Source organism: Trachinotus anak, unplaced genomic scaffold (genome assembly GCF_046630095.1).
Source record: "Trachinotus anak isolate AG129_WGS33_773 ecotype Australia unplaced genomic scaffold, CSIRO_AGI_Tana_v1 ptg000032l, whole genome shotgun sequence".
Taxonomy (NCBI): domain Eukaryota; kingdom Metazoa; phylum Chordata; class Actinopteri; order Carangiformes; family Carangidae; genus Trachinotus; species Trachinotus anak.
The window spans coordinates 7,929,713-7,956,402 of NW_027273883.1; the positions used below are offsets into that span (position 1 = coordinate 7,929,713).

General features: G+C 39.3%; 2 protein-coding genes and 1 long non-coding RNA gene across 5 annotated transcripts; 2 read left to right on the top strand and 1 right to left on the bottom strand.

Annotated features, from left to right (window-relative positions):
- The first annotated feature begins 5,154 nt into the window (after positions 1-5,154).
- cnr2 (cannabinoid receptor 2) lies at positions 5,155-8,223 on the top strand. The gene is given in 4 exon segments (XM_071469711.1): positions 5,155-5,479; positions 5,721-5,810; positions 5,932-6,995; positions 6,998-8,223. Coding segments are annotated over 3 exon segments (1,155 nt in total). The 5' UTR covers positions 5,155-5,479; positions 5,721-5,746; the 3' UTR covers positions 7,025-8,223.
- A 151-nt stretch (positions 8,224-8,374) lies between these two features.
- Positions 8,375-12,931, bottom strand: LOC139613246 (uncharacterized). Of its 3 annotated transcripts, XR_011686709.1 has the most exons (5): positions 12,659-12,931; positions 11,506-11,585; positions 11,042-11,089; positions 9,084-10,838; positions 8,375-8,967 (listed from the first exon to the last, which is right to left on the bottom strand). It is a non-coding gene; the product is annotated as an uncharacterized lncRNA (long non-coding RNA). The 3 variants fall into 3 exon arrangements; XR_011686710.1 differs by having other exon boundaries at positions 9,084-9,177; positions 9,306-10,838; positions 11,042-12,931; XR_011686708.1 differs by having other exon boundaries at positions 11,042-12,931.
- Positions 12,932-13,103: 172 nt separating this feature from the next.
- Positions 13,104-25,693, top strand: akirin1 (akirin 1). Its single transcript, XM_071469712.1, has 5 exons — positions 13,104-13,463; positions 22,252-22,398; positions 24,394-24,522; positions 25,003-25,074; positions 25,181-25,693. Exons 1-5 carry the CDS (start codon positions 13,259-13,261, stop codon positions 25,189-25,191), a joined length of 564 nt encoding a protein of 187 aa, XP_071325813.1. The 5' UTR covers positions 13,104-13,258; the 3' UTR covers positions 25,192-25,693.
- Positions 25,694-26,690: the final 997 nt, after the last annotated feature.

Here is a 26,690-nt window from a genome sequence, read left to right on the forward strand (position 1 = left end):
GTTTCACAGGCATTTGAATTGCCCATAATGTGTTGTGAAACACACCCACACAAAGTGGAGTTAGAAAAAACAGAAGTAGAAATGGTTTCACACCACTCAGCAATAAGCTTGGCCAATATCAAAGACTCTTTACACTACCAGAAAACACATTCACAGGAAATCTCTTCGTTGTTGCCAAGTTTATTTTTTAATTCACACAACACAAAGTAGACTGAATACACTCATGGAAGGGACATACACCCCATGATTAAATAATTGTATACTATCTAGTCTGAGAGTCTCTGTTTTTAAAACAAAAAATGAAACCTTCAATTGGCAGACTGGCAAATACAAATCCAATGCTCTGAAAGAAGAGAGAATTAATGAATAAATGAACACTTAAAAATAAACAATACAGTTTAGAGTATTATCAAGCAAGTTTCAAACATGAACAAAAGAAAAATCCCAGTATCTCACAGCCTGACAATATTTCAGTTCCACCTACCTTCAACCAGGATAAGCAGCTGTAAGGAATCAACCATTTTACTGACCCTTAGCACAACGCTAAAGTTGTTGAATCATTCACTCAACATTTTGTATTTGAGCTGCTGAGATGTCTGGCCTTCAGGTGTCCTCAAATAAATCCAAAATGCCTTTAACGCATTTTGAAATTTCCAAACAACACACTTCATGCGTTTTCAACTTCTCTTTGGTGGAAGTAAAGGACAGTAAAGGGCTATGAGAAAACTTGACTGGGTTGTTGTTTCTTACATAAGTCCAGGCAGGTCCTTAGCTACCATTGAGGGCACTGAGATAAAGTGTTGCATATTTTTTTATGGGGATTTCAGAGGGGATTTTTAGCACTTTCTTCTTTTTGACTGTGAAGAATGCTTTGCAAAAGCATTTAGGCCTTGATGTTGAGTAAAGAGAAGGAGGGACTGAAATTTCTTGAGGCAAGAAAGAACAATGTAATCTGATCCTAATTATAGGGTAAATAAACAATGCTCTGAGTTAGTTCAGTTACAGTTGTCTTTATGAACGGATGCTTATTTTTGTTTGTGTCCTTAGAATAACTGCTCTGTTTGATTTAAATCTTGTAGAAAACATAATTGAACAGCTAGCCCAATCATTATTTGGGACTTGCACTTGTGACATCAGAATTGTACAATGTCTTGCTGCTCTGAGTACAAGTCAATACCAGTCCTTAAGACCCCTTCAAAATGTAACTGATAAATGCTGAATGCTAAAACAGAGGGTCAAGTCTCATACTTTATAGTTTACTGTGTGAATATTATCAGTGGAAAATGGATGTTTTTAAATATTATTGTAAATTATTAAAATGGAAAGTTTGTGCAGCTTTTTATTTGATCACTTAAGGTCTTTATATTTTCATGTTTTGATTTACCTCAATAAATTTATTTTCTGATTTGTGAATACACTTTTCTTTTACAGTTACATCATTTATTATTCTAAACAGTACAGTAAAGTTAATAATTTAGCATTATTAAACCATTTAGCATTAAGTAATTTGATCAGTGTTTTTCAATGATCTGATATTGCTCTCTGAAGGTCTGGCAATCTGGAAATGAGGAGAGGAAATCTGATTAATGGATTCAGCCTGAATCAATCTGAAACAGCAAAGCGAGCCCTGATGTTTGTGTCCAGGGTGATTTCTAAAAAGGGATTGTGTAACAGGATGATGCAATCCTGCTGATAATTGAACATTTGAGGCTTTATTCTGTCCTGTTGTGCTGCACCTGGCCAGACAATGACTGAGAAGAAATCTTATTGAAGCTGTGCTGTCTGCTCCTAATCACATTTCCTGCCTTCTGGTCTGCTGGATCTATCATGTCAGAGGAGAGGATGACATGGCCAGTGCACCAGATATCGCTGTCTTGCTTTGGGACCGGTTGTTTTCTGTTTCTGCATTTCAAATCAATTATTTTACATGAACAATGCCTAAATATAAACGCGTCACAAAACATCTCTTTCTGACCTATTTTCTTGTCATGCCATTTGAAATATTTGTTACTTCCGGTTCCTGTGGTATTCAGCAACTGTTTTTAAATTGAGATGCTAAAATAGGTTGCTAATTTATTTCACAGTGCCTCAGGAATGTGGTTTTGTGACCTGATTAAATTGTCATTAAACTATTAATGTGCTTTATTTTTTACCAGAGGGACATAAGCTAAATTAAATGACCTAAATTGTAGAGCAGACTGCTCCCTAGGTTTGATTTTGCATCTATTAAAAATGATAAAAAAGCAAATATTGGATGACCTTTGTGGCTCAACACCATCATTATGATGCACCCCGCCAGATTACTGGTCACTTCTTTTACCACTGGCTCAGCATTGCTTAGCATTGCCCCCTGTTGTACTACAAGCAGTACTACACTCAAAACAACTATTGTACTGTCTTTGCTAATACACACACATACAATCTTTAAACTAATGAAGCAGACATGATTAAAAACCTCTTTTTATTATCTTCCCAGTACTTCCATGCAGAGAAGGCATGTAATTAAGGTATTCTTGCAATCCCTCAAGCAATGTGATTTAAAAATAGCATGAACCTTGCCATCCTACAAGGACAGGGTGTGTATGTGCATGTGTATGTGTGATGGTAGATACTGTCTGTAAAATGAAGATGGAAGATGGTGGAAAGTAATTAGTGAAAGAGGTGGAAGGAAAAACTGTTGCTGCACAAACAGAAATAATCCAATGGCAAGACATATTTAGCTATGTTAAGTAGGAAAAAACAATAATTTAAGGTTATGAATTTGAGCACGAAAGTTCAAGTTTGACAAGATAATCTAAATTCAACATTCACTTACTCGTTAATTAATGCCAGACAGGAATGCTCTAAGCTTTGGAGTAATTAATTCATCTATAGTTTTTCAAAACCTAACCGATCATAACCTATAAAAATCTCAGTTATGATGTGTTTTATTTTCCTCCTTTTTACCGACATGTTTTTCACACCTAGCATCCAACACCCTTGTACCATTTCTAAGTGCTCTCCTCTCCAGAGTCCATGACCCTGTCTGCTTGAAACACATTGTTATTAAAGGACACAACACTCTGAAGTGTGTGATCACTGCATTTGGTCTCCATTTCTCTATGGAAATGTTAATTTGACAGATCCACTTCAGAGTGGATTTGTGATGGATAGGTGAACTCCAGCCATATGTAATCCAACAAATCAAGCAAACCTGGACTTCACTGCGATCATTTTACTCATCACAGAGTCCAGCTGTAGCCATAATACTTCAAAAGAACATAATTTGTCATCTTTCATCTCTCTGTTCTCTCCCCCTCCCTCTCAATTTGTTCTTCCTCTCTCTCCCCCCCAGACTCCCCCCCCACGCCATCACCACAGCCACCCTTCATAGCTTCCCTCTCACGCTCTTTATGACTAGTCTGTATACAGTCATGCTGTGGTTGTACTGCTGCTGAGAGACAGGAAATCAGCTCACCTAAACCAGACAAGCACAATCAAAAGAGATTATAAGGTAAGCTCTTAAAAGTTTTTTTTTTTTTTTTTTATGAAAGGTTTAAATTTTGAATTGGTGTTGGGACGATGTCTCTTTGCAAATGTGATTTAGAGACGTTTTTAGAAGTTTTATGGAAAATGTGCTCTTATTCTTGAGCAACTTCAGCATTTCGTTACTTATGCCACAATGGCTTTTGACAAAGTAGCATGGTGCAACAATGACACAAGGGGTTATTGCGACATCATATTTTAGTGTGAACGTCTCCAGTGATGTGACTGAAATAGATTGTTGGTACATTTTCGTTATTATAAATGAAGTTTTCTGTATGCGTTTTTGCTGCTGCTTTCTTGAAGGGGCAATCATTTTTATAAGGATGACTGGTTCTTAAGAGTCAAAGCAGAATATTTTGTCATCCACAAGAGAGAAAAGAAGAAAGCCCGAGGTGGTGTAATATCCACAGTGCATGCACCCACATGGCCCATAGTGGAACCGAGAAATATTGTCCCTCAGGTAAATGGAAAGTAATCTGCTTCAACCACTTCTGCCCATATATATATTTAATATGCTTTCACAAGGCAGGGACATATTTGTGATGAAAAATAGAAATAATGGCCACTGGAAACAATGGCTTGAAGGGCACAATGACCTGATGGGGTGACAATATTGCCTTTAGTCTGCCTCTGAGGAGCATAATCACATATAAGCTGTCTACCTTCCTTGATCAGTTTGATGTAATTATTTTCTTAATGTTCCCCAGCTTCTCTGAAAACCTTTCCTTAAAGAGTATGGTGATTTGTGTGTACTTTATATGCCTGCATCATGGTTTTGCGTGTAAAAAAAAAAGAGAAAATCATCACATTTAAGCCTCTGTGTGCAAACAGTTACAGGTAGCCACTCCAGTTTATCACAGCATTATTTACTTTAATCAAATCAGCATCAGCTTCCCACACAGAGTTTAATCTATTAATTCCATACAGGTGATGCACACTACAGCAGATTGTTCAATTCAGTGGTGACCTTCACCCACTGATTAACTGCCCCGTCAAAATACAATACCATCTCATTCCAAAAGGGGGCAGTCTTCATTCTGTCAAATATAATATTAATAAAATCAAAGGACTGTTTTCATGTAAATATGAACTATATAACAATCATTTAATTACAAAGGAACTAGATGGTTCAACATTTGTGAGATATCTGAATTTAAACATACAGTACATGACATTAATACAACAGCACCTGTGATGAAAGGCAAGGCAGCTTCATTTATAAAGCACAGTTCAAACACAGGAACAATTCAAAATGCTTTATATAGACAAGAGAAAGACATTAGAATGGCATTCAAAACCAATAAGCAAGTAGTACAGAGACAAATAATTTAAAGGTGTAAACCACAGAGTTTATATATAGATTTGAAAGTGGCTGATTATCAAGAGGTTGGTTTCAATTGGGTGCAGCACTGGCTCTGACCCCAGGTACAATCAACTGACTATTTCTTAATACATAAAAGCATTTTTTTTAAAAAGCTGCCATGTTATAGTATAAAGCAAAAGCTGCAGCTGATGTTTTGTATGCACCTGAAAGTGATAACATCCTAGGATTTTTGGGAATCACACTGAAAATACTATGATATAACTGGTTGTGTTATGTTTTTTTTCTACATAGAAGCCTACATGCATAAGGAAAGAGATGAAGTTCTTTGGATTTATGAATAAAATTCTATCTTGTTCCTTGAGGAGAGCGTCATGGCTTACCAGGCATTATCTCTACAATATAATCATCAGCTGATACTGTAATGATCATTGTCTGTTTGCCCTGACCTCTAAATGACTTTCTGTCTTGACTCACAAATGCTAATGTTCCTTTTAAGCACCAAGTTCAATATTTACAAAGAGCAAAAAGTAATCACATTTTCTACACAACCACAGCATCCACATTTCTTTTTTCTCAACAGGACGTTTCTTGTCTTTTTCCACTTGATGTAAAAACCACAAGAAGGTGAAGGTTTGTTATCAATCAGATCATGATATTTGAAAGCAATGTTCCAATAAATAATTTCAATGATAGCAGTTATGGTAGTAAACAAAAATTATGTGGAAAATTAAAATTTTTCTGTTAATATTTCTTTGTAGAAATCCTGATGAATTCTTTCATTAGCTTTGTTTCAGATGCTTTCATTATTGTTACAATTGTAAAAAGAACAACAGATTTAAATAATTTACTTTATTTCCTCATCACTATCTAGCACTAGCCCAGGAGGAAATAACTGAAATGGCAGAAGGGCAGGTTCCTACTTCTGTAGCACCCACAGAAGTTGGAGAGAATGTCTCATCAGGTATGAAGCCATCAGTTAATATGTTACATTCTTTCTATTTTTTATCAAATGCAATAAAGATAGCAGCTTTGATTTCAGTTCTGAGATCTGTCCTGACAAACATTTGTGTTTTTCCTCAAAGGTGACATGCCTTGTAGGGATCTGGAATGCTACATGGTCCTGATTGAAGCAGAGAAGAGAGCCATCAGCTCCATCTGTTTCCTGGCTGGTCCTATCACACTGCTCGAAAATGCTCTTGTGCTGAGTGTGATCGCTGCCACAGCCAGTCTACGGCGGCGGCCCTCCTATCTGTTCATTGCCAGCCTTGCACTGGCTGATGTCTTCGCCAGCTGCTTCTTCACCACCAGCTTCCTGGACTTCCACCTCTTTCATCGCAGAGATGGCCCCACGGCCTACCTGTTCAAGTTAGGTGGTGTCACCCTGGCCTTCACTAGTTCAGTAGGAAGCTTACTGCTGACTGCTCTGGACCGCTACCTTTGCATCTACCAGGCCCCCAGCTACAAAGTGCTGCTGACACGGCGACGAGCCCTGCTGAGCCTTCTCACTCTCTGGAGCACCACCTTCTTCATCTCCTTCTTGCCGCTCATGGGCTGGAGGTGTCCTACAGACTTTACTCCACCCTGCTCACGCCTGTTTCCCTACATCAACCAGAGCTATCTGACCTGCTGGACTAGCTTCATCCTGGTGCTTCTGGCTCTTATTTTGGGGGCTTACACTCTCATCCTTTGGAAGGCCCACCGTCATGAAACCTCCATGACCAGCCTCCAGGGAGCAGCAGGGACAGGCCAAGCCCGCATGAGGATGGATATCCGGCTGGCTCGTACCTTTGGCCTAATCCTGCTCATACTTGTGGGCTGCTGGCTCCCTGTACTTTCTTTCATGTTAGCTGATGTCTCTGTGAGCCTGACCCGCACCCAACAGAGGGCCTTTGCCTTTTGCAGCACCCTCTGTCTTGTTAACTCTGCAGTCAACCCGCTGCTGTATGCCCTGCGCTGCAGAGAGCTAAGAGTTGCTCTGCTGCAGTTCCTACAAAGGCTTTGTGAGATTGGGAGGTGTAAAAGGCCTTCAGAACAATTATCCCCAGGACTAGCATCTGCAGAAGACAACACCTTTACTGGCATCTCTGAGGAGGAGACGCCCAGGACCAGAACCAACCAACTCAACTCAGTCTCAGAAATGGTCAGTACAATCAGCAGCTGAACATCAGAAAATGAAGGAGGTGGAGAGTCAAACTAAATAAGTAGCTATACGGATGGATAAATGTTGTGGCAGTATGCCGGTGGTGAAGATAGTGATTCAAATCAACTTTACTGTAGATTAAGAATCAAATCTACGGTACCCAATAGTGGGATTCATTGTTATCAAAATTTTAGAGCTGACATAAGCTGCCTTTAAAAACAAGGCTATTGTGGTAAAAACTGTTAAACAATAACTTCTGAACATTGTGAGTAGTTACATGTGTTCAGATACATCTGAAAGTATATAAAATGTGTGAAATATGAGATATTGTGTTTTACATGCAATTACAACAACTATAAAACAGTGTGTGTAATGAGAAAACATTAACCCTGATTATTAGTTTGTTATCATTTCACATTACTTTAATCATAACAATTACAGCACTGGGGATTAGTTAGATTATGCTTAACTGTTAGCTAACTAATAAGAATGATTAACATGGTATGATTTAAGTATATAGTTATCTACTGCAAGTAGGACACAAGGAGTTTTGTTAAGCATTTTCTGATAATAACTAGAACTGGAAGTACTATTAACTAGTAATATTTTCAGTGGAAATAAATCTCTAGGCATTTGTTGAAGTCAAGCAAAAGGCTTAGTGTATGTTGGGTTTTTTTTTTAATTGAGATGATGTAGAGTGGCCACTAACCCATAACCTTTGACCTCTCTGCCTCTCATGTCATTGCTCTGAAGCTCTCACCCCTATGAGACAGTGTGTTCTGTGAAATGAACTGCTGACTGAATTTTTAGGTGTACTCCTACTATTATTGTTCATATGCTTGCTTATGTTTGAGTGTTCGTCACTGAGAATGCAGGAACAGAGGACTCTGTGGGTCGCCTTTCCCATCTGCACATGAATGCCAGGACTCCACAAAAGCCCCATGCATGGGAGGATTTCACACAATGTTCACCACATGAATTCAAGCAGTGTGCTGAGGTAAATGAGGCATGTGCCAGGAAGAGAAAACAAGCAGAGACACTAGAACACTCTTTGCAACAGAGACAACTGGCAGCTGCAGTAAAGCACGTACTGACTTAAACTCACAGCTGCATATGGGGTTACAAAATAGAGAATCACATAGGTCTTAAAATGCTTGTTGATCTTGGGCCAGTCAATAGTATTCAGAACACATTTCAACCACTGTATCATCTGATTAAAAAGAATACTTGACCATACCCTGTTTTGACTCTTTGTGTTTATTTTCAAGCAGATTCCATTAGCTTTATTCATTTTGTCATCAATACTCAAGTGACAAAACAGGTCTCTGTATCAGCCTTGTGAGTGGATCTTTGCTGCCATTAGTTACATGTTGGATAATGGAAACCTGGAAATCAGGTCTCATTTATGTGTATCCCATTTTTCCCTCTTTTGTAAATATTTCCCTCCAAGAAAATAAATAAACTCTACAAAGAAACATCTGCCCAGTGAAAAACTGCATTCATTTCTACCATTTGTCAATGACCATCTCCTTAGTCTTGGAGGCGTTCAGAAGGAGGCAGTTCTTGTTGCTCCATTCACTGAAGGCCAACATCAGACACTGGGGCTGGGGCTCCCTAGTTTGTTAGCATTAGCTAGCTTTAGCATTAGCATTAGCATGGGGAGGCGGCTGGCTCCACCTCAGGGGGCCCTGTGCCCAGACATCGGGACAGACGCCTCGGGAGGCGGCTGGCGACTTACTCCCCAAACCACATATGGGCTCAAATTAGAATCAAAATGATTTTGAGCTTGTAAAGTAATGTTTCAAATAATTCTAATATTTGTAGTTGTAAATCAACCTTTGTAAACCTGTGAAATAAATCTGCAGGAGAAATTGGGTCCATACAGCTGTGGGGTGTAGTCATGCCAAAGAATTACCATTTCTTGCTGGTTGTCAGGGGCCATAAATGTGGTAATGGCCTGATGTGGACTCTGGCATCCCTATGAAAACACACAATTATACTAAATAAAATAAACTTTCCATTGCAGGGAATACAGGGCATCTCTTCACAAAAAAATACTAAGTAAAATTTTTAGTTAAAATTCATTGCACTTACCTTCAGGTGCAAGTTATGTAGTTATGAAGCTCCCATCTGTTTCAAAGGAGGTGGCTACATGCAGCTCCAACTGTAGATACCATTAACAGCAATCCTGGAAAGATTTGATAGTTTTCCTACAAGTGAAAGAATGACTTAACAAAAGATTGATCAGTCATCCATTTAAAACTCATTAATAAGATCTCTGATAGAGTAAACTGAAAACCTTTGAGGCAGACTTACGTTTGGTACCGTTCAGTTGATGGCGTGATGAAGAGGAGGCTATCCGAGTATATTACTTACTTACTGCAGCCTGTACACAGATCCAAGGATGGTTGAGTGCAACCATGTTCTTTGTCCTCTGTATTTAAAGAACAAATGGCGCGTTTTCTGCGCAATACCCGTATGTGGCCAGTGTATTAAGCAGGTAGCTGGTCTCTACACTGGTTCTTCCTGTATGCGCCGTTTCCTGTTCCCTGGTGTTCCGAAATCGTTACAGGTATTAATGATTTCTGAGTTTGTTTGTTCCTCTGTTCACTTTTTTTGTGCTGTTGTTGATATGACTCTGGCGAAGACTTGAGTCTGGGTGGAGAGATCCAGCGTTCTGATGAATTTTACCACCAGGAAAGAGTAAACCAGCAAAAAAAACAGGAGCTGCAAGTGACACAAAATCCATAAAGTTAAAATCCATAAACTTAAGGTGAGAGAGAAGGAAATGTTCAAAGTTCATAAGATGCGGCAAAAATGCATACAGTGCAGCAGGAAGTGAAGTTAAAAGACCAACTGCAGCTTTCATGAGATTCAAATGAATAAATAATAATCACAACATTTATACATATAGTTAGTTCATTTGTAAGCCATTATGACTAAATTAAAGGCTTAAATGTCACGTTATTCCTGTGCCCAAGGATAGTTAAGTCTATATTATCTGTCCTAAATCCTCAAATCAAGCCATTCCTTAGACAACACAAGGGCCACTGACTGTCAAGTATCAGCAAATATGTATCCCATTAAAATACCCGTTAAATGTCATGAGTGACAAATAAAAATGTGGAATGCAAATTGCATCACTATTTAATTTAATCCCCCACAATAAGAGCCATTAAGTGCAAATGATGGAGGCGTAGAGTTGCTTACAAATGTCAGTCTAAAAAAGTCAAAGTCTTGCTCGAATCAGTCAGGCGACTGAAGTTATGCTGCTGAAGTCACTTTGAGCAACTGGGGGAAATGAGTTACCTCTCTAACCCCATAATCTACGGTAGCTGTGTAGTGTACCACCTAACAGGTATTATCCAAATTGGATGGAAAGTTTAAAATTCGAAACACTACTTTTGGTGTAAGAAATTACACAAAGATTTTATGGCCTCATGATTGTTATAGAAAATCACACATTTTAAGGTTCTGCCTTTGGTCTCTAACTTTAGAGGAGAGTGCTGCATGTTCACAAAGGCTGAGCAAGCTTTTCTAGGGCACGGGAATAAGAAATGTGAATCCTTAAAGGGTTGGATTCTCCTTTGAATGCACAAACCATTATTATAATATAGTGTTTCATCCTCAAAGCATCTGGTGTAGAAAAGTAACAGATTAAAATGATAAATATTGAGCCTGTAGAGGACATTATTCAGATGATTATGTAAACTTGAAAATGAAAATGTAATTAATAAATGACAATGAATATGAGCAAAACAGGAAAAGCAGTCAGCAGGTTCCATTTGAAAGTATTTAATCTTTTGCAGTCAGTCAATTGTGAGTGGTTACAGTTGAGTGGTTGTATTTCTACAAAGGAAAGCGTACATACAGGTCAAATTCTATTATATTATCTTGAATAAATCAACACACCATCCTTAATCAAACTCAATATATCAATACAGTCTGGCTTTAAATATATAATCATGTGAGAACAAACCAAGGAGATTAGAGGTAGTACTTAACAATAAAATGACAAGGCTTGAGAAAATTTAGTGAAATAAACAACTCACTTAATGCAGTCAGGGACAATGGTGAAATGATGGAGGGAAGCAGTTCAACTGAAGGTCAAACAGAGAATGAGCTCAGGACACAGAACAAAGAAAACTCCAGGCACCTGTGTGAGTTGCCCAGTCAGCGCGCCTGTGCTCTTCAGGCCAGACCTCACTTCCAACAGGATCCGTTATTTAAGTAGAAATTAAAAAGAAAATGCAGTAATCCAATTTGCATTTTCGTTTTCACATACTCACGTGGGCGTTCTATGACCATAATGAAAATTGAAAAGCTGCTGACATTTAATTTTCAAAGATTTAACCTGCCTTACAGTGGCAATATTCAAATACAATAAGCAAACGGCACCCTGAGTCCATTTATTTACACTTATATGTCACTACCCTCTTTAGGGGTCAAATGAAAATGAAAATGCAATCAGTCAGTCCTTTCATTAAGGCAGGTCATTGGTGAGGATGTCACTTACTTGGTCTTGCTCCTAAAATCCCAATTCATAGCAGAGTTGCATGCAGCTGTGGGTATCAGTGCAGACCAGTGGGGTGAGGACTGACAGAACATAAATGATACAAAATCCATTTTGTTAGGTAGTATTTAGTGTTATTGGAAACTTTGTCATCTTTCACAATTGTGAATTTAAACAATATTTGATCACATGGGGACTTTTAAAAAAAACAACAACCAAAAATGAGTGCTATGTATATGACTACCTTTAAATGTGTAACCAAGGGAAACAACAGTGAAAATGCTTTGTTGCCTTGTGTTTAGCCCCTTCATATTGATCCATCATTGACACAGGAAATGAGAGCTATCAAAATACAGCACAATGTAATCACTGTTGAATGAGTGTTAAAGTACTGCTCGGCATATTGACAGAAGTTTGTGAAGAATATCAATTATATTATTATTCATTTTGAAAGAGGCTGAGATTATGACAGAAAACAAGACAAAGAATGAATATGTTTGTACACTGACTGTAGATGAAGTCCTCTAATCTAGTAAATAAGAAAAAACAGTTTAAATCTAAATAAAAGTATGATAAATGACACATCTGGTGCTCTGGGCTGTTAGTATATTGGTACAAAGTAGCTTGTATATGTTTGTGTGAGTGTCCATCTTTGTGTGTCTCTTTGTATCTGTGTCCGTAAGTCACATTCTGCTACACACACACTAATATATAAAAATCTGAAAAGGTCCAGTAATGCTCATGAAAACCATAAATGGGATTTCAACGTTGAATACAACCAAAAATGAAGGAAAGTTTTTGAACAATTTGACTTTTGAATGGAGTTTCTACCTGAAAGTATGAATGCGATGAAAAGACCAATTTGTCTTTTCATCTTCTTTGGACAAAAATATATCAGAAAAACAATGAGTATTTTGGAAAGTACTCCACAATCAATAACAGAGACAACAAAGTAATAAACTCTAAAAAGAGTGGAAATGCAACTATTCAAATACCCGGTTAAAAACAATTCAACACAATAACAGAACATAAAACTTAGGCAGTCTAGAAAAGGTGTGGGCTGCAACTGCACCTCACTGTGCCTACCACTTTCAAAATGCACATCCAAACCATTGCCAAAAACTTAGGCTCATTAAACTCTCATTTAATTATTTACTTTTTGTTTAGTTCGCAGGGGACATCGGGCTGTTTGTTGTTGGCAGACAGTAAATTTATCAAATCTGCTTTCTACTGCGGGAGATTAAAATCTAACATCACAATTTGTAATCTACCTGAGTTACCTGACCACCGCCACCAGACGTCTCATGAACCTTCAATTTGAGTTCAGCGGAAAGCGATCGACGGCAACAGCGGGGTGACGCGGCTGGAAACAACGGCGTAAAGACAGCAGAGGACACCGCCAAAGCACAACTAATTCAAGTATTTATTACGAATCAAGTTAAAGAAAAACAAGACCCAATGACAATTATAATTAAAACCACTGGAAAGTGAAAGAAAAATAGGTTGTAATTGTTTAAACACCCCCCTCGTTTTTCGAATGGTAGGCTCTGCCATTGTGACGTTTTAAAAATTCAGAAGGCAGGCTCGGTCGTTGGCTCCCCACTCAGAGAAGAAAATCCGTTGTTGTGGAGAGGAAGAAAGACTCAGCACATCCGAGGAACGTTAAACGTACAAAGTACGACCGTTAAACCCCAGTTTTTGCGGGTCGTTTTTTTTTCCTCCAGTTTATTTTGTTTCCCCGTTTTGTTCAGCTACCATGGCTTGTGGAGCTACGTTAAAACGGTCGATGGAGTTCGAGGCCCTCCTCAGTCCCCAGTCTCCCAAGCGGAGAAGGTGCAATCCACTACCGGGGACTCCTGGCACTCCGTCCCCGCAAAGATGCAACCTCCGTCCCCCAGTCGACAGCCCAACGCATTCGATGTCCCCTCCGGCCTTAGGAGGCGAGCATAGGCTCACCCCAGGTATGAAATTAAATCAGATTTGGCGTCTTTTTCTGCGTTTCAGGGTGGGTGTCATGGGGGAGGGGGTTTGGGTGGAGTGGAATGGATAGCTAGCTTGTTGAGAGAATCAGAATGGGGGTTGGAGGCTAAACGTTAGCCCGGCTAAGCTAGCGTCAGGAAGGCGAACGTTGTCGCTAAATTCCCCCACATAGATAAATCTACCGATCATAATAAATCAATTAACGCACAAAAGTAGAAGTGGCTCTGTAGGTATTCGTCGGTGGCCTCTTGTCAGCTCATTGTATTATTGCAGATTTGGCTGAGTTAGCTTCCATAAGCTAATGTTGATTTGTTGATGAAAATGTTAACGTAAAGAACGCAAAGTTATTCGCATAGTTAAACCAAATACTGTTTCAAACACTGGGGAAGATGAAGATAGTTATGTCTACAGTAATCAGCTTTACTTGTACAACCTGCACTATTGGTGTGGGCTATGACGGCTAATAAATATATTGATGTATTCAGTTAAATGTTAATTTGAAAACTGGATTAAACAAAAGATCCTGCCTATAGTTTAACACCTGGGTGACAGCCTAGCCTGTTGGCTTTCCTGTCAAGACAAATGGCATCACAGCAGCAGGCACATCATCGCAGGCTGCTAATTAGGAGCTGAAATGTCCCTTTTGCTTTAGTGCCACAATTGTCTTCTTGCATTGAGGTGGGGGTTATCATTATACACCATAACCATTTCTACCCCCCCCCCCCCCCAGGCCTAGAAGGCATTGTTCATTTCCTTTATGCCTGCACTCTTCTCTACCATTCACTTGAAAATGCAGCTCGCTGTGACCATTGGACGGTGTGGGGCGCAAATAACACAAGCTTTAGTAGACGCAAGACAATTACCTAGATGTCTCCACTTCGATTAAGTAGCTTATTGTATGTACCAGTCACACAGATGTGAGCAGCACTGAGTCCTTATTCATACACCATGAATTGTAATTGAGGCAGTTGCTGGTCATCAAATGTATTTGAGAAAGTGAATGTGAGAGGATTACAAGACAGAGAAAGCTCTACAACATATGCTAAACCCCCTTGTCAACGCAGAGTATCAAAAAGAGCAGGGTTAGTTACTGGTTAACACTCCTGTTGCTGTGAAGTTTATTGTCTTCCATCTTGCCACTAAGTTATTTCAATTCCAATGACAGTGAAGAAATCAGAAATGCAGAGATGCATTCCTCATAACCAGTTTTCATACCCCCCCCCGCCCAAATTCTGTGATCCTTGGTTTAGATTTCAGTTGTAGTTTTTCATGGAAGATCTACATGTAGAGGAGGTAGACTAACTTGTGTTACCAGAAAAAGAAGGTGAAATGTAAGCTGTCAGTCAAGATTTTTTTCATTGAAACAAACTAATAAGAGCTAACACAGTCCCAATTTGCACAGTGTGCCTGCAGCATCATTTATTAAGACAAAGGGCAAAGCATAATCTCAATTGTTCCTGGCTTTGGTCTATTAGCAAAGCTGTGCTTCATGGTGCATATCGGTGCAAGATGATGCTGGGGTGGTATACAACCATAGCCCTTTTTACACAGTCTGTTCAAGGGGTTTCAAAGGGGGTTATGCTTTTATTCTGTATAAAAGATATGAAGACAGACTGGGTGGGCATTGTTGTTTCAGCATGAAGCTGGCAGCAGAGGTGGTTGAAGAGCTGGATTGACGTCTGTGTGAAAAAGAGCCGGCATGGCAGGACAGACACAGACGCTGTTGTGTTTTGCCTCTGATTCCAAAACGCTGGCATGCTATCTAAAAATCACACTCTGGGGTGGCATTGTGCCAACTTTATTTGGTTCTGTGTAAACAAGCAAAGGCGGCATAACGAGGGGTCTTCGTAACAGCAATATAGTGGGATCTCTGTATAAAAAGGGCTACTCACTGAGAGTAGCATTAACATACACACACAGATGTAGATTTTGTCACAACTGGCTTCATGTAAAATGCATTTATTTCTGCCTCTGGTGAACTGTGTAACTATGACTGTGGTTAGCCAAAGTGTCACAATCATTTAGGAGTGTTTTGTTTCCAAGAAGGTGCTAGGCAGTTTTATGTAGTTGCTGTTCCCTGGAAGTCAAGACATATTTTCTTGCCCCTTTTATTGCTCATGCTATTTATGCAATACGACTTACTTATTATGGTTCTTCTACAGAGAGGTGTTCATAGTGTAGTTATGTTGCATATTAGTACACAAAATCAATCATTAGGATCAGTTTATTTGAGGTTGTCTGGACTGCTGTTGCTTATCTAGACTGGACTTTATGTTAGGAATCTAACAGGCCTTTAGTCTGTTCCATTTCTTTCAGACGCTGACTGCCTAGCTGAATTACAGCACAGCAGCTGCATGGGTGAAGTAATGTAGATTTGTCTGCTGCAGACATGAGGTCCAGATACACGGTATTATGCTCACCTTCACCCAGAAAGAGGCGCCTCATGGGACTGGTGCTGGGAGCCTGCCTTTCTGCTGTGGTTTGCCAAGTGAAAGCAGTTTTGTATTTAGCAAAAGGTCAGCTGTCATCCCGCCCACTTGTCTCTACCTACACTTGCTTTCCAGCTAGTCCGGTTTGCTTTTGGTGAGCAGGACTGTGTGTGCAGGTGAAGCACAGGGACATGACAATACCAAGGTATCTTTAGGTAATTATTTCATAGTGTAGTTGGGATCACCCACTCTGTTCACTTCTGCCTCATTCTTATGCTGCCAGTCTGGGCTTGTGCTGTGGTAAAATTCCCCCAGATGACAGATGAGCCTGGTGTTTTCCTGGGATACGATGCTACCTGAAAGGCCGGCTGGTTGACGTCTCTTTGGTTTACAGCCTGGATTGAAAGGTGCGCAGGTCTTGGTGCAGACCACTTGTTTCTAATTGAGGCAGTTGTTTACAATTTGTCCTGCTGAACAGTACAAACTTTAAACTAAGTCACACCTGACAGTGACTCATGGTGCCATTTGACGCTATTTTACTCCAGGACATCCTTTTGTATGTATTATTTTTATATATATATATATATATATATATATATATATATATATATATATATATATATATATATATATATATATATATATATATATATATATATATATATATATATATATATATATATATATATTTGTTTATATTGTCATAACCTTACCACAAATCCGTACCACAGATCCTGAAATTTATATGTTGATACATGTTCCAAAAGCATTGAGGAATTTTGTACTGGACTACTTTTTAGTTATATTTTTAAACCGGTCTTTTGTGGATTAAATCAGGGTTGCTATCATTTTAGAATATAATGTGAGGTTTATTTCCCCCCAAAGAACAATTCACCGGTAGTTTATCAAGCATGTAGTAAGTAGAGGTGGGAAGCTTGCTAATAAAAACCTGCCTTACTTACCTAATTTCCTCCTGGAGATCAGTAAAGTATTTGGATTTATTGATTGATTGATCGAAAACCCTATACATCATCAGTGGATATTGGTGTTAAAAGTGGAAAAAGACAACCTATCAGATTTTAGACCACTTAATGCTACATTAGCCCCACCAGAGTTGATCAATAGTGTCTGGAATAATTTGTTCTTCCACGGTGAGCTTCTTGATTGTTAGTATTTCTGCTGTTTTAAACTAATAGCAGTCACTCTTAAATCTTTTACTCCAGAGGGGTAACTTAAACTGACCCGTAATAGATCAAATCCTCCTTCCTGGCAGTTGGGACATTTGAAACCCACCTCCCCCCACAATCCTGTAGCAGTGGAGGGTGAAATGAAATGAGTCAGCTTTGTTTTCTCTCCACCAGCATGTCCAATCTATCTGGCCAATCTCCTGTCGTATTCACTGATGGCTTGTGCCTAAGCTTTTTAGCCAAGGCTTTCTCCACTGTGTTTCCGTGGCTCCCGGAAGTCTCTGTGATTGATTACTTGGCCTGGTTGTGGCAGGGTCATTGTTGCCAAGCAACGCCCAGAGTTCAGCTACCAGTAGTTGGCAGAAACTGGAAGTGGCAGGCAGCAGGAGAGGGTTTTCATTTGTCAGTCAGATGAGCCCAGGAGTACTGATAATCGTCTGCCAGTCATTAACATCTAAGTGTTCCTCTAGCTTAAATCAGAAACTTGAGTTTACTACTTTCCTATGCAGTTTTACATTTTTCATACAGGAGATAAACATTCAAACAATTGCACCCATTCATAAGACTGCTGTCAAAGGTTAATCTGTTGTCTGCATTTAGAGACTAAAGTCTGCAACTGTATTTTTTATTTAGTGTTTTATCAACATTAAATTACAGAAATATATAGCATTATGGTACCAAACAAAGTAGGTTTTGGAGCCAGCATGCTCTCTCTTGCTCACTGGCTTTTTTTTTTTTTTTAAAATAAGAATCACACAGGTTCACTGCTTCTCATTTCAAACAGTTTCCCCCAGGAAATCGGTATACAGAGGTGGTAAGATCTGCCACACCCCCTCTCTATAGAAAAACAACAACAAAACAACATACTGCCAGTACCTTCTGCCCTCACAAAATTCCCCCTACTATGTGAAACGATATGAATGGGCTTAATCTGTGGGGAAAACTGACAGTTTGAAGGACTACAGTATTATGGAATCTAATTTGAAAAAAAAAAGTACTTGTTTCTCAATTAGCCCCTGTATTGTAAGTGTGTGATTTGTCTTTCCACGGCTCCCATTAGGGGTCGCCATCCAAGTTTTACACCACTTTCTAATGCAACTTGGGTTCAGTGAAGCCGGGAATCAAACAGCCAGCACAAAAAAATCAGCAGCAAGCCTACTCTGCCACTTGAGCCACGGCCCCCCCACATCCAATTAGTTAATTAATTATAAAAATCAGGGGATGTAAACTGTGAATATATTGTCATTTTTCCTTTATTGCTTGAATAATTAATTGATAATCAAAATTGTTGTTAATGTCAATGTCAATTTAGTAAGCGGCCAATCATTGACAGCTCTAGTTGGAGCCCCTTCATAGGGTGGACATGTCGTTGATCTCTGCAGTGACATGGCTTCATTGAGAGAGTGAAAAGCCTGGTGGTAGCTAAACAAACAGCCTGTCGGATTAGGGTCCTGTATTGTTGGTACTCGAAGCTTTCAGAGGCCACATGCAGCAAGAGGAAGGGTCTCAGTGAGGGCACCAATTCATGCATGACCACATATAACATTGCTTTCTTAAAACAATAAGAGAAATTATTTCATTTGTATAGCACATTTCTAACCAGGAGCACGAAGTGCTTTCCAGTACATTGAAATGGCATAAGAGAAGCTCCTACTCTCTTCACTGTCCAAACAAGCTTACTGGTGAACAGGCTGAAGTGGCAACATGGTTTCTATCTCTCTCCCCACCCAAGATAAAAGAGGCACAGTTCCTAGATAGAGGTGCAACATGTATGGCGACTTCACCCTCGTGCGAATTGAGTAAGATAAAGTCCCTCTTCTACATTTGGTTATCAGCTCTGGTTGAGGCCATGGTGTTTTCCTGCTGTTTTGAGGACTTTTTTGAACATTAACCTTTATAATCAGATATGTGTGGTGCAGTCTGTGATCCACGTTTAAGCTGTTTTGACACTGGATAGAAAGGTAGCATAGGGCTCATCTAATGAGAAAACATGCTCTAGATATAAGTGGCTAAACTATGCAGAGACCACATTGTCATGGCCCATCATAGCTTTATAAACATGCACCTACTGTGCCCTTATTATGTTTTTATCCTGTCCTTATTATTTTATTTAACTCAATATTTGTGATTTTACACTCTTATTTATAAATTAACTGAAAATTATAGGGCTGTAACTAACAATAATTTTCATTATTGATTGACTTGCCCATTATATTATCTTGCTTAACCATTATTTGGTCTATAAATGTCAGAAAAAGGTGAAAAATGCAGATCACAATCACAGAGTACTAGGTGACATTATTAAATGTCTGGTTTTGTCCAACCAAGCCCACCACCCCAAAAATATTAAATGTACAATCAAGAAAAGCAGCATATTCTCACAATTTAAAAACCTCAACCCATCGAATGTTTGCTGTTGCATGTTGCTTGCAACATGATTTAAACAATTGACCAATTGTCAAAATAGTTTATTTTTATACAATTACTTTTCTATTGATTGACCAGTTGCACATGCATTACCATACTAGAAACTGCTTTCTAAAGCACACTGTAGGTTTTCAAATTGACATCCTTCCACACTGGCACCCACTGTCTCATTAATTTAGCTGTGGTTTTAAAAATGTCACGGTGGAAATACATTTGTGAGCAGGGACAGTTTCAGTTCTTCCTTTTTGATGTCCCCAAGTGCATAAAAAACGGAAATCTTTGTAGCATCACCTGCAATTTGGCCTGTCACAGTTTGCATGGAAAAACATTTTCTGAGAGCCTCATTTACTGTCCCACTATACTATGACTTGATCTTACCAGTGTCGTAGTACTTTTTAAGTGTGGGCATTGAGGTCAGTTTCTGATTTGTTTTCTGTCCTACAGCTTGGGTAGATGAAATAATTGGGACACCAAGATGAATCCAAACAGAGAAGGCAAATTTGGAAAGACACCACCCTCAATCCCATCCCTGAATGCACAACAATCTACCAAACCTGCTGTTGTGTTTTTGACATTGTTAAGCTCCAGCTTCAGTTTCAAAGTCACTGACATGAAAAAAATGGTTATTAAAGTTTCTGTATATCCTAAACATAAGAGCAGATAATCTTAAGTACATGTGCTTACAAGTATGGACCTTTTTTCAGGAAAATGAATGTGCACAATATATGGTTACTTGACACCTTTCAGTTTGGCTAGAAGCACGCATAATCAGGTTTAACATGGCGAGACAAGCATGGTCCTGTTTTACATCAACTCCATCGCAGTCTAGTATCGCACGGATCCCACTATACAAATCTGTACATCCACAAAAGCCTCAAGAATCTGTTCAACCACTGTTACAGCCTAGTAAAGAATTGATGCAAGTTTCAGCTTAGACCTCAACCTTTTCACCAGCTGTAGCTTGGCATGATGCCAATGTCATGAAAAAACGTGGGGAGAGAAGTGAAAGTAATATAGTCATAAGATCAGAAAGTGTGTTAAGTCAGCTGTGTGTGTGTGTGTGTTTGCTACAGCTGCAGTTGGTGTCTTAATGTCAGACTTCTACTTCCTGTCAATGAATGTTTTGTTTTGGAACCCATTTTAGGTGACAGATAACACGGAGGAAGTGAGCAAAGCTGTATTTTATCTTAAGCACACTGTGGATGATTATGTCTTCCTGTTAATAGTCCTGGTTCATGCTGAAATACAATATGAATGTGGTTGTGGTGGGCATAGTAGAAAGAACATATATTAAAGACTAATTGTTGAAAGTACTTTTAGTTTCATTTCTTCAGTGAATCATTGTGCAGTTATGAAGCAATATCCTGGGCCAATCACTCCTGGATAGATTTCAACAGTCTCAATCAAAGATGGCTTTTTATGATCAAAATAAAGACTTGGAGCACTGCATGCTGTGCCCTTGAAACCCTAAATTTTTGTATTTAATTTTGGTTGTATTATAATTAGTAGAGGTTCATAACATTTGTGTTTGCATGTTACAAGTCATATTATTGAAACTAAGTGAGAGAGCCTGGAATGCATATTCTGTGGGAGCCCGCTGGGTCCAACCCTCACATCACTACATTTTGGACTGGTTGGAACTAGAGATGCTCCGATACCATTTCTTCCTTACTGATGCTGATACCTGAACTTGTGTATCGATAACAATATGATAGTTTTTTAGGGTTTTTTTTTTTTTGTTTTTTTGTTTATTTTTTTTTAACAGCTGTATCAGCAGTATACAACTAACCCAGTACGTATGTTATGGATGATATTATTGCTGTCATTGTTGTATAGCATGGCTCAAGTTAAACCCTTTGAAAAACACTAACATGAATGTCATAGGATCTTTGTTTAGTTTTTTGTTGTTTTTTTTTTTTTTTACAATGGAAACTGCTTATAGTGATCACATTAGTCATAAACCACTTGTATAGATCAAAAAGCTTGGGACAGACTCATTCCTACACAAATACTGTTTAAATTATTCGCTTACAGAAATCAAGCAGTCCACTTACAGTGTTCATTTTAGGTCTTTTCATACTTGACAACATATGGAAAAAGAATTCAAAACTGTTGTAGCCTACTGCTGCAACCTGTCATATGCTGAAGTGCTCACTCATTTCTTGGACTGTCTCTCGTCTTTATGTGTGTATATCTCACACACTGACTTAAGTCGCAGTGATTGGCTGAGTAGCATCATGTGACCAATGCCTTAAAGGCTAGAAAAGTGACAACAGTTAAAAGGGAAACGCTTCATCAAAATGTAATTATTCTCTATAAGTTATAGGTCCGGGTCCGGATAAGACAGCATCTGGGTCTGAACCCAGACTGTGGTCACATTACACCATTTACCAGAAATCAATTCTTCTTCACCATTCTATAACAGTTATTGCCAGTGGCTGCACAGAGTAACTTTCTGCGTAGGCTACTGTTTTAGAGCAGTAAAGAACTGATATCTGGGAAAAATGCTGTTTTATCTGGATGTGAAACTTAAGTTTGTCAATACATTACATGGTATCTGATTGGTGCATGGAGTGGTGTACTCACCAATTCCTGGTCCAGTATTTTAGGCAATACAGGAGGCAATTTCGATACTAGTATCAGAATTGGAGCACCTCTAGTGAACATGTGAATGAGCACCTTCTGTCTATTTTGTTTTTGACCTTGTTCCTGTTTGCTCCCAACAGAGCAGATTTTCCAGAACCTCCGTCAGGAGTACAGCCGGATCCAGAGGCGGCGGCAGCTGGAAGGGGCCTTCAACCAGACTGAGGCCTGTAGCTCCAATGATGCCCCCAGCCCCAGTTCATCCCTTAACGCCCCTAGCTCCCCACCAGGTAGGAGAATTTACTGTAGACTTTTCCACAAATCCATACACTGTTTTTTAAATGCAGGTTACAACTCCAGAAGCCATATCTTCAGGTTTGATATAGATGTAATGTGTACTACATTAGTGCAAGTGTAAGGAATCACCATTACATTCAGAATTCCCGTTCTTTTCCTGCTGAGTGCAGAGTACCATAAAATTTAGTTTATTAATGACAGTCTACAATGATTCGTTTTGTTCTGGTTAGCAAGTCTATGACATGAAGTGACAGACAAGTCAACCAGCAAAACCACCAAAACCAAACAAAATAATACATCTTTGTAAGCCAGATTTACAATTGTTAGTCCAACAACAGTTACAAATGATAAGGTCATTTATTTTACAGGCCTTACCACCTCAGGTCTGAAGAGGCAGTTCACAAACAACAATAGTAACATTTCTTTGACAACATATTGTTAATGTAAAGTTAGCAACTGAGACTTCCTCACCCTGAATTCTGTGTACAGATTCGAATGCTTCTTTATTTTATTTGAAATGCTCTGTGGTAGGGCTGCATGCTTCTGCAAAAAATGAGAATCACAATTTTTTTTTTGCTTAAAATTGAGATCACGATTCTCTGGCACAATTTTTTTTTTTTTTTTTTTTTTTTTTTTTTTCCCCAATTTAAATGTTTATTGCACTCATTTACCTGCACAAGTAAGCACAACAAAACATGATTGTGCCAAACATATGATTGATCCAGGACCGTTATATCAACTTTTGAGAACAGAAAAGAAACATTCAATTGACCATTAAATTAGGGTAACAAAAACAGCAATCTTTTTAGAAGACCTTGAACTGTCGGGCGACAGGCATTTTCAGTTGTTTTCTTGCCCTTTACAGCTGCGTCATATTGCGCTTTGTGGTGACGTTTAAGGTGATTATATACATTTGTGGTGTTACCCTGCGGTGCTGCTATTATGGCAAAACACTGCTTGCACTGTACTTGAGACAGACTTTCATCGTCTTGCCTGAATCCAAAATACTTCCACACCACTGAATGGGAACCTTTTTTCAGTATGAGCACGGTGGGTTCAGGTAGCTGGTTTCCGCCACTATCACCTGGCTTTTCCTCTGGATTCATTTCGTATTTTTTTTCACATGCAGTTCTCCTTACCACAAACTTTTCTCTGCTTATCTCGTACTCATTCGCCGCTGTCCCTCTCATTCAGTCTACTCCTCTACTGCTGGCTTTCTGTGATGCTGCATTACGTGGTGTAAAGTGGCGATGTCATTGGTTGAGCGAGAAAGCAAAGACAATGCAGGATTATGGGGCGCTCGAGATTCTCTGTGGTGAAACTCCAACACTGAGTCACAGACATTTGCATGTATAGGACTAGCCCCACTGTTGCAGTCCAACCAAAAACTACAGCATAATTGATCATTCATACCGACAAACATGGCACATTCGCTTTTTTGCTTCTGCTCCTCATTGGAAACACGTTTGTGCTTCAATTAACAGTGGAGCAGTTTGACGTGTTAAGCACAATTTGGTAGTTGATCTGTGAGATGCAATCCAAGTCCCAGGCCTGTGCTTCTTACCTTTCACTCTCCAGAAGGCCCTCATACATCACACTGACTGGACCGTTACTAACTCTGTCTCTTTCCATCTCTGAGACTGCTCTTAAACCTTCATCCTTGCTCTGCAGTCCTTGCTTGTAATTTACAAATGTTTTAGTCTAACCAGCTCATAGCAGGCCTCAGAGAACATCAGGTAATGAATCACACCACTAAAGGTGGCTCCAGGTGTACTGTGATGGACACATTGATGAGACTCAGAGAAAGGGACAACATAAGTGCTGTGTGACTCCATTGGTCCTGCAGAGCTGAGGGATGACAGAGAATGAAGCTGTAAATTTGCACCTGGCCGAGCACCTATTTCTGGAGAGGACTCAGTGACTTATGATTGCACAGTAGAGGTTGGTTTGCAGCCTTTAAAAAGCTGATCTTATTTTGTGTTTCACAGGTGCCTCCAGGAAGGACCAGCCTTCGTTCACACTGAGGCAGGTGAGCTACCTGTGCGAGCGCCTGCTCAAAGATCACGAGGAGAAGATCCGGGAGGAGTATGAACAGATCCTTAACACAAAACTTGCAGGTAAAAAAATCAAGATTATTTATAATTATTTATTTAAAAATAAATAAAAAAACTGTAAAACCAAAGACTCATAATTTACCCAGCCCAAATGTTTTGCATTGAGGCAGCTAGGCTCAGTAAAAGTGTCATTGTAATAAGAAACATATTTCCCCATCCCCCCTCCCATATGAGAAACTTTTCACATCATAACTGATAACTTCTGCAGTGCTGGCATCCATGGGTTCCTCAGGGTTTATACGACCGTCTAAATGCCAAGACTGTAAATGGGCAGGGAATGAATTATGGCTGCTGGAGTGAACAAGTGCCATGAAATAGTCATAATTTTGTTTAGCAACTGAAGCAAAACTCTATTTACGGAGAGTATGTCTACAAAACAGTTTTGATAATTAGTCTGCTTAGTGTGGACATACTCTCAGTCCTCTGCTACATCTGGTGTCTGAATCTACAGCACACAGCCTCACCTCCATCTTCTTCTTCCAGAACAATATGAATCTTTTGTGAAATTTACACAAGACCAGATCATGCGAAGATACGGAGCCCGGCCTGCTAGTTGTAAGTGTCTAAAACCATTTTCTTCAACATAAATATTTCTTGTTTAATCAGTGTTAAAAGGATCATCTGGTGGCAACTACAACATTAATAATTTCATGTGTTTCAGATGTCTCCTGAACTCACATGGATTAGATCCCAGCTTCCTCCCACAAGATGGCTGCTCTTCCTCCTTCCACCTGATTTTCATTTTACTCCCCTATTTTTTTTTTTTTCCCCTCATCTCAAACTGTTTGGGTGCCATTGTTTATCCAGTTTTTAATCCAAAAGTTGATTTCTTACTTCAAAACTATTGCTGCTGGCCAAAAGTTAGAATCTGAAAGATAAACTATGTATGAAGCCCACCCTTCTTTTTGCCCTTTTTCTTGTTGATATGCTCTTTCTTAAAATCCTGACTAAAGCAGATCTGTGTCAAATCTCTTGCCGGTGCTGTAGAAAAAGCTTATTGGCTCATATGATCATTCTGTATAACCTTCCAGCAGCTGTATTTAATGGCTCCTGCTTCTCACGTTGTCCCACATTTCTTTCCTCCCACCCCGACTCTACTCCCTCCTCACAACTCTTTACCCAAGAATGTGGATTTTTCTCCCTTTTGAAAAAAATAAAAGTTCTGTGATTAAAATGTGTTGTCTGGCATGCTGATTTTTGTCTTTTTTAGCAATATGGGTAATCGCAACAACACAGGTCAGTGGTGGTAGCTATTCCGGGGGTTTTGATTGTATCACGCGTTCATCAGCAGATGAGTTCAAACAGTTGAAATGGTACTGTAGATGTTCACAGTTCCGTTTTTCTGACCACTTTCAGGGCTTGCGCTCTATTGTAGCTTAAATGACGGGATTAAAAATTCATTCTTGACCTTGAAAACAATTGAAAAATCAGTCTCACCTATAACTGAGATGGTTGATCATCAGGAACTTATATTTCAATCTAGAAATTTTAGTTATTTCTTAAGCAAAAGAATTATTAAAGTACAACCCTGTTTCCAAATAGGTTGGGACACTAAAATGTAAATAAAAACAATCCGATCATTTGCAAATTATGTAAACCCATATTTAATTGAAAATAGAACAAAGAGAACATATCAAATGTTGAGGAACACATCCAAAAACCGTGAACGCAGTTGCTGCATCCACAAACTTAGGTTGAAACTATGTCATGCAAAGACGAAACCATATGTGAACAGGATCCAGAAACATCGCCAGCTTCTCTGGGCCTGAGCTCATTTAAGGTGGGCCGAGGCGAAATGGAAAACTATTCTGTGGTCTGATGAATCAAAGTTTCACATGTTTTTGGAAATCATGGACACCCTGTCTTCGGGGCTAAAGAGGAGAGGGACCATCCAGCCCGTTATCAGCACACATGCATCCCCATGGCTTAGGTAGCTCGCACATCTGGGAAGACGCCATTAATGCTGAACAATACAGGTTTTGGAGCAACATATGCTGCCGTTCAGATGTCTTTTCCAGAGAGGGCCTAATTAAACCAGCCTGCCTGCAGTCCAGACCTGTCATCCACTGAAAACATTTGGTGCATCATGCAATGAAAAATACAACAAAGGAGACCCCAAACGAGCAGTTGAAATCTTATATCAGGCAAGAATGGGACATTTCACTTTCAAA

What these genes read in the sequence shown, in the direction of transcription:
- akirin1 (XM_071469712.1), top strand. Translation starts at nt 13,259, where the DNA reads ATGGCTTGTGGAGCTACGTTAAAACGGTCGATGGAGTTCGAGGCCCTC. An exon ending in CGAGCATAGGCTCACCCCAG is followed by an intron (nt 13,464 to 22,251) that starts GTATGAAATTAA and finishes TGCTCCCAACAG; the next exon opens with AGCAGATTTTCCAGAACCTC. An exon ending in CGCCCCTAGCTCCCCACCAG is followed by an intron (nt 22,399 to 24,393) that starts GTAGGAGAATTT and finishes TGTGTTTCACAG; the next exon opens with GTGCCTCCAGGAAGGACCAG.